This window comes from Corvus brachyrhynchos, unplaced genomic scaffold (genome assembly GCF_000691975.1).
Source record: "Corvus brachyrhynchos isolate BGI_N302 unplaced genomic scaffold, ASM69197v1 scaffold266, whole genome shotgun sequence".
Classification (NCBI taxonomy): Eukaryota; Metazoa; Chordata; class Aves; order Passeriformes; family Corvidae; genus Corvus; species Corvus brachyrhynchos.
The window spans coordinates 3,278,813-3,287,385 of record NW_008238633.1 but is presented as its reverse complement, the minus strand read 5'-3'; the positions used below and the strand labels follow the sequence as shown (position 1 = coordinate 3,287,385).

General features: G+C 36.2%; 2 protein-coding genes across 2 annotated transcripts in view; one reads left to right on the top strand and one right to left on the bottom strand.

Moving 5' to 3' along the window:
• OGN (osteoglycin) overlaps window positions 1-4,071 on the top strand; it is an 11,825-nt gene extending 7,754 nt beyond the window's left edge. Inside the window, exons 5-7 of the mRNA XM_008636048.2 lie at window positions 358-560; window positions 1,139-1,234; window positions 1,543-4,071. Coding sequence (XP_008634270.1) covers window positions 358-560; window positions 1,139-1,234; window positions 1,543-1,713 — 470 coding nt within the window. The 3' untranslated portion in view covers window positions 1,714-4,071. The remainder of the gene's footprint in view (window positions 1-357; window positions 561-1,138; window positions 1,235-1,542) is intronic.
• CENPP (centromere protein P) overlaps window positions 1-8,573 on the bottom strand; it is a 113,044-nt gene that overhangs the window by 96,091 nt on the left and 8,380 nt on the right. Inside the window, exon 6 of the mRNA XM_008636049.2 lies at window positions 6,258-6,354. Coding sequence (XP_008634271.1) covers window positions 6,258-6,354 — 97 coding nt within the window. The remainder of the gene's footprint in view (window positions 1-6,257; window positions 6,355-8,573) is intronic.

The following is an 8,573-nucleotide window of genomic DNA, read 5'->3' as shown; positions in this document are numbered from 1 at the left end:
AAAATGAAACTGAGCTCTGCATCCCAGCCAGTCTTAAATGACCAGGCATTATTTTTCCTTCAAACGCTCCAGGGACAGATCTCCCAGCTATCTCACTCTACAGCATGACAAATTCTATGAGTATCTGAAATCATGTCATCTGTAAGACAAAAAGAAGGATCCAGAGTATTCCCCTTTTTCCCCCCACCCCCCATTTAAGACCAGGAAAAATCCAAATGTCAATCTTACATATTTTAATAGTATTTGCATTTGTACATCACAATTTGGATATAACATTTAGCATATACAGCCATACACATTTCATGTGCCATGGAATTATAAAGTCAATACTTAGATTTTAATTTCTTTTGTGTAAAGCTACCTTGAGAAGAATCGATTTTAGTGGAAATAGGATAGAAGAAATAGAAGATGGAGCCTTTTCAAAGCTTCTGCTGTTGGAAGAACTTTCTCTTGCTGAAAATCGACTTGTAAAACTTCCTGTTCTACCTCCCAAACTAACAACATTTAATGCAAACCAAAACAGAATCAAGAGCAGAGGAATCAAAGCAAATGCTTTCAAGGTAAGGAAAAACGTAATAATTTCAGTAGCCAAAGTAAACAAAATTACTAACCAGACTATTCAGCCTGCCACCAAATTGTTTTTCTGTCTTTTTTGTAACCTAAGAAACAAACTATGATGATGCAGCTTTCCAGCTTTTTTCCTTTGCTTTTAAGGCACTCTGGAATATCAGTCATTTGTGCACTCACTCTCTCATGTCCTTCATGCAGAAAAGAATTTTCTATCAAATACCTCACCTACATCCTTCCTCTCCTCCATGTGAAGAAAAAATATTCAAAAACTGATGGCTCAAGCACAGTTTTGAGGACCACAGAAATACAAATATATGCCTATAGTACTTTATAGTGGTCTCAAGTTTTATGACCAACATGCTGACACTGAAATTTCCCAAACATAGAAGGTCTGTTCTATCAATTTCTTGATGTAACTGAATTCAACATCCACAGCCAAAGAATGGGTTTTCTTACATCAGTTTACAGGCTACATGATCAGAAAAAATTACTGATGTCTTGTAACAGGGCATGAGTTACTTAAGCTCAAGTAATACCAGCATTAGTAACCTCTCTTTCTGTTTAACAGAAGCTCACAAATTTGGCCTACCTCTACTTAGGACACAACGCACTGGAATCTGTTCCCCTGAACTTACCGGAGAGTCTGCGCATTCTTCACCTTCAGGTATTCCCAAAGGATTCCCTTAACATCCTCTTAGGAAAAGCCTCAGTAGTTACACACTTCCAATCAAACTTGTTCTGTTCTAAAACAGTTCCCACTACAGTTTTCCAATGCACCTCTGAATAAAACAATTTACCTCTAATGTGTATGGCCACAACCACCCAGAAGTTGCTAATTCCCACGCAAGGATTTATTATTGCTTTCTGTACATCAGGCATAGGAAACGGCAAAATGAAGCTCTAATCTTTTATCAACAATGCACTGAACATATGCATGTACACATTTCTTTATCAAAACATTTTGGTTTGCAGTACAACAACATCACCACCATCACGGATGACACGTTCTGCAAGTCCAACAACACGCGCTACATCCGCACCCGGATGGATGAGATAAGGATGGAGGGCAATCCCATTGTCCTGGCAAAGCACGTCAATGCCTTCTCCTGCCTGAGGATGCTGCCCGTGGGGACCTACTACTAGCACTGCTCGTGTCATTCCACATGCCAAAGCCAGGCATGGTAACGAGGATCACTTCCTCTGTTTACAAGTTCATATCCTCTCCTTACTAATGCTCTTTTCCCCGCATACCCAGGACCTTCTGCTATGTTGAAACATTCTCCTCTGAAATAACCATTTCAAACCAGTCACTTTAGTAGTTACAGCATCCCTCATGCTTTCAGAATCTTTTCTGTTAATGAAAGTGTAAAAATATATATATATGCACACACATCATCTCATTTTTTATTTCACCACACACTCTTTAGGTAAAATCACACAAAAGTGCTTGTTCTCATTCTTTACCAGCACTCAGAGCAATCACCACGTTTTACTTTCAGATAAATGCAAGATATTCTTTGAGCAAGCCAAAGAGGAAAAATACTTCTGAATTCCAGTTCCACTCTTTTAATCTGAAATGCAATCTTTTCAGTTGACCTCCAAAGGTGTATTGGATGAAGATGCATATGGGAGAAAGTTATGTTTAGAAACAGAACTTCTCAAAGCTTAAATTCATTAACGTTCCCTTTAAAACTTGATTTGTGGTAAATGAGAGTAACTCCTATTCAGGTTTAGTACACCAAGCAACATAGCAACTGGAACTTTCCAAAGATGTTTTAGATTTCCTTCTACTATTTTGCTTTGAAAAATCACGTGTTTTATTTTTACACAAGGTATTTTTAAGTGAAATATATGTGTTTTGCTGAGCTGTTCTCACAAGAGCTGTTTTTGCAAGACCAGCTTCCCATTTTAAAACAACAATCTAAGTACAGCATAATAGACTCAAATATCTTAGTTATTAACTAATGATGTAGACCAGCCCTTGGTTCCACAGCTTCTCTTGACAGGAAATGTGACAATATAGTTAAGAGCAAAGCTGAATTCATGTGTTTACCTGTAAATAAGTATGATTTCATCTAGATTTCAGTGCAAAGAAACAGAATTACCCTTGTACAACAATACTTCTGATCATTAGGGGAAAACCAAATCAAATTTCTAAATTAAAAAGAAAAGTTGATTCTATCATTAATCTGAAATCAGAATTAACTTCAAGCATTTCACTCAACTACTTTAACCTGTACAGCATATTAAAAACACAAATTGACATGTGCAGGCCTTAACAGTCAGTTCATCTAAAACGGGACATCATTGATAAAGAGCACAATGTTTTTAATTCCACAATTACACACTTCTGACATCCACTTTCTCCCCTCAAATACCTACCACAGGTGTAAAGCCTCCAGACAAATGAATGCCAAAGGTGTGCTAGTTACTATTACCACATCAACTTTGTACTAATTTTGAAGCTAGTATAGATTCCTAATTTGTAGAAATAGTTAAGCATCAAATGCATGATGATGTATCACTACATCTAGAATACTGATTTTACAAGATATTTTGTATTAATTTTATTTATCTTATTTAGCTAAGCCTCAATTTGTTAGTGCTTGTGCTATGGGGAATTGATGCCCACTTAATTCTGAACATGTATTTTTACCCTGAACCTATTACCCAAGAAAACCAGCAATCCCCAATATTTTCCATTTTAAGTTATTTGGTGAAACGAGAAGGAAATTCCATTGTCTTAACTGAGAACAAAACAAAGTCTGGCAGCAATACTTGGTTCTCATTTTTCCACGTAAGTCATAAGACTCTGATGTTCCCAGGTTTTTAGCAAAACGTAAAAAGCAACTTCAAAGCATGTAAAAATACATTCCAATGTCAAGCCAAATTTCTATTAGGAAAAAAATTAAAACCATCAATTCTCTCATGCCTCTTGTGATTAATGCCTATGATAGAAAAAACACAGCCATAAGTGTAATAATGTTACATAAGCAGCAGCCTGTGATCTTATCACAAATCATTGCTACTAAAACAAGCTCTTTCCAGTATTAACAGGATCAGTAAATATCACCAAAAATGTGTATACACAAATATACGCACATTTTTGTAATATATACACATGTAAACATTCTAAGACCCACCCACTACCACACAATTAATTTTACATGAAAATGTTGTATATATTTTTGAAACTAATTATCATCAGTAATGCTAATTAACACTTTTAATACTTTGTGAGCAAACCAAAGTAGACAAGTGGTACCTTCTGAATGCTTCATGCAGGCACCAAGTTATTGGATGTGTTTTATTTACTTTCCCCATTCACAGCCAGTTAATCAAAACATGAAGTGAGAAGGGCTTCAGGAGAGAGGATTTCCACCTCCTATTTCTGTGACCAGTACTAATATCAAGCTGAATGTAAACCATTCTATTTTTTTCCTATCACTCATTTCTGTTCTGTATTTCCAATAAAACTTGAATTTTTGTTCTTGTTTATCAGTATCAGCTTCAACAACCTGCTCTTCCAGCCTTGCCAACGTGTTTCAGTTGTTCAGCATCACAGCAGACTAAGGTTAGAAGATTATTTGCAGACGTAGATCCATTTTACAGACATATTTATTGTGACACTAGCAAGACCTGCCACACAGAATACTTGGGGAACACTCCATTTGCTCCTTCAAAACCTATTTTGAATTGATCTTGAATTCTCATTAATCTTTAAAATGTTCAGTATTACTTGAAGTACTCATTCACTTCTACATTATTCTTTTCTTCTCAAGTACCAAAACAGGAAAGAAAAAATAACCTACCCTTGGTGTTTTTATACTACACTCTGAGGAAAGTATCAGAAACTATTTTATTTCTACACTGAAGCCTTGGCAATTTTCTTTTAAATAACAGATGAATAGAAAAGCTATAAACTCAAGACTCCACCACAAATAGCCTTCTCTCCAAAACAGGGTAGAGTTATCTGCCTATATACTTGCAGTCTAGAGGTAGGGGGGGAAAAATAAATATAAAGCTTACAGACTCCTTTACAATGTTGTGTAATATTAACAGGATAGACTCTGGAGTTGTTTTTATGCATATATTAACAACATACGTCTAATTGCTTTCACACAAATTACTAACCATTAAATTACAAATACACATTCTCCTTGGCAATCAAGTTATTTGAATTGTCAGATTTGATCTTTGAACCCTTTTATCAATTCTCTTACCTGAAAATGTCTTCCATTTCTAAGTGAAATGATTAGTAATGCTAGCAGAAATAAGAAGGCCTAAAATACTCTTCATAAGCACAGAGTCAGTCATTATTTGGTAAATATTCTCCCAAATTGGTTTGCCTTTCAACTTCATCCTACTCTTTGTCCATGGAAATAAAAATACCTTTAGAAAGAACATTTGTAATACTGACAAACTTGTAATATGTCTTCAGTGAATTATCTTCACACATCTTTTTAGCAATCAGTAGATCATTTCATTGCTTCTACCCAACATCTGAACAAATACTTTTAAAAACTGCTTATATAACAACAACTTAAAAATTGTCTCCAAACCTATCTCCTTTGTATTTTTTTCTTCTTTTGTTATATCTTAAAATGAGAAATATTTACAACAGTTCACCAAATCACTGTCCCAGAAACCACAGTCACTGCCATGTGGAGAACATCAAGTGAAGCTGGAAAAAAAAAAACCAATCACAAAGCCGTAAAGCTCTTGGTGCTCTACCTTTTCTATGGAGGGATTAAAGAAAAGCCCTTATACAAAAGCCAGCAGGATTAGGCAATGCCAGTTCATTGCTCAGCTAAGAACTGGATTATTTTTTAACATTATCAGAAAATAGAACACTTTCTTTCTACTTTGGTTGATTGGACAATAGAAATTGAATCATCTGGCACAGAACCCAAAGGCCTAAAAGATCAAGAAATAGGAAACAATGCAGTTCCCACTTGATATTACAGCTGAAAAGTAAAGATGGTGTCAAGTTTAATGCAATAAATTCCTGAGGTAAATAAAACTCAGTTAAGAAACCACAAATGATTAACCAGCTAAACATCCTCCTCTAACATAACGCATCATGTAAGATGTTTTGTGTCTGTAAGACTGTAGTATTTTTACTCCAAGGATTAGTTGTTTATCTTAAAACCAGCACACAGCCAAAACAAACAAGCCAAATACCGATAATTTAAAACTAAGTTCAAATACTACAGTTCCAGTTAGGAGGGAGGAACAGTTTATTTCCCATACAAGAAAAACACTCCAGATCTGCAAGTGCTGTTGCCCAAACACATGCTGACACATCTTCAAGAGAAACAACAGATCTAATCCTTCAAAACCAACATTTACATGCCAAAGACTACAAGTGTTATTTTCTTTTAATTTCTTCTTTTTCCCTTTTTTTTCTAAAATCAAAATAAAATATAATACCAAAGCAAACTGTCTTACTCCCTTTGCAGAAAGGCACAGATTTATCTTCCTCCACCCATGAGGAACACGGCAAGTGCTGCTCAACAGCCCCTTGAACACAGCACAAACCTTGAGCTCATATTCTCTTCACCACCACACACAAAATTAAGATCCCATATTTTGCTAAAGACAGTTTCACCTCCACTGCTTTGCCTTCATGAGCTACTTAAAGCAATGAATATTGTACCAATAAATAAAGGCTTGATAGACACTACCTTGAAATGCAGGAAGGTACGTCTGCGATGTTCATACCACTCAGCATAGGCTGAAAGGCTTCTGAAAAATGTTAGAAGATTTCCATGTTCTTCAGTGCTATAAACCAAAAATATATTGATTAACCCAGTCTTAATGAGATGCATCAATTCAATAGCCTAAAATTCCCACTTTTTTCTTAATTTGATTAGTATTGTTTGAATATGAAATCAGAAATCACCCAAAATAATAATGACAAAGCTGAAAAAAAGCTGTCGTGTAATGATTGTAAAAGAAGTTGAAGAACACATTCCTAAACCAGCATTTATACTGTTAGTCTTACATGTAAAATGTGGGAACAAAGTCGTCGCCCGCAAAATCTTACTTTGATTTTATTCTTGTTCAACTCCTTTTCTAAATAAATTTTAAGATGTTGCACAGTAAAACCTGAACCAGCAAAACTGCTAAGATTTCCCAAATTGCATCGCTAACTTTCAAATATTCCCAAAATCTTTGTCCTAACCTAAGCAGCTCTTTCCGTGACGTTATCTGCCTCTGCCCACATGACATTCAGCTTTTCAAGATTAACCTTGCAGCTTCAGGAGGCAAGGAGGCCTGATCACACAGGGTATTCAACCCAAAACTTTTGTTAGACAGTTAAATCTTGATTTGATCTTGTCTCCAGAGCAGGGGAGCTCCAGCCCTCTGAACATCCTCCTCACACTCCTCTGGACCTGCTCCAACAGGTCCATGTCCTTCTTATGTTGGGGGGAGAGTGGGAGGGAAAGATAAATATAAACATTTATTTTTCAAATTTCTAGTAAAGTAAGGATCAGGATGGATAAAGGAAAAGTGACAATAGAAGGTGACAAACTGGCAGGCAGCCAACCATCCATCCAGGATTGATAGGGAAAGGAGGAAAAAAGCTCATAAAGGGTGTGCAGTTTTCACTAAAATGCAGCCAGAACACAAAGGATGCAAAACTCCACAAAAACCACGTCAGAATACCTGAAGTAACACGACTTATTTAACCATGAGGGTGAAAGGCTTCATGTCATTGTTGAAATGAAGCCACAGTCAAAGGAAGCAGGCTATTAGCCATCATCAAAACACACCTGGCAAGCACTGCTTTGAAAGTACAAATATTTATTTTGGTTCCTAATACAGGATTTTACAAGTTTACAAAATCTGACTGAGGAAGATACCTGACTGATACTTGGGAATATTTCAGAAAGTTAGAGAACTTAAATTCTAATGTAAATTTGACTTTAAACATCCTTTCTGTTTGAGCTTAGCTGTTCTTTTTGGATTTTCAGAACAGCTGAGAGCAGAGACTTGAGGGATTCACAGAATGGCTGTAATAGTGTATTACCAAGTCACTTCAGCCTTTCCAGGGAAAACTGTGCCTCCAATCCAGCTCTATTTAATACATAGAGCAGCAAACCTTAACATGTTACACAAACAAACTGGAAAAAAAATACATTAAGGTCATTCAGATATTGAAAATGTAAAAGAAAAGCCAAACAAGTTTTATCCTAGCCTGGAAAGAACAGCATCATTAAAGGAAGTTACCACAGTAGTCACAGCTGCCAACAAAATCAGGCCAAGATGAAAAAAATTCTGGCAGCACTGGGAAAAGTGAGTCCCTGGAAGGACACAGACACACTGATTTACAAAAGCTCGTTAGCTCTGCTCTGGGAGCTGTTTTTAACCATAACTTGGAATGGTACATGTCAAAATCTACACATTCTATAGGAACTGTGGAGACTCGGTAACAACTGCCCACCTCTCCATGGCTGGAGAATGGATTCCACACAAACTGCACTGGGCTTTTTCAGCCTCCACACGTGGAGCAGGGCAACACAAAGCTTTGGTACTAAACTACATACTTGAAATTATTTTTGAAAAACTTGGCAATTTTTATAAATATACAGTTTTATGCTATTTAAAATACAATCTCAAACATTGTGACCTTGTTTTAGCATTGTCTTCAGTTTATTTCTTTTTTTTGCCTCAAAATCATTTTTAGGTGATGCAGCAAATGAAAATTTTCAAGGCTAGATCATTAATAGAAACAAAGTTTTGGCTAGAAGCTCAAAGAACTAGTTTCAAATGCAGAACTCAATCAAAATATCTGAGTATGTACTTTTCTCACATAGCAGTGGCTAAATTCAAGATAGAAAATGGAATCCAGTGGTTTAGAAGGGGGAATCTGTTGCCAAGAACAGCCGTATGTAAATCCATATTGGCAAAGGAGTAAGAGACTGCAGAAGAGCACCAGTTCAGTGAATTGTCTCAGAGCATTGAATCTACCCATAAACAGTAATTCCTAATTAGCG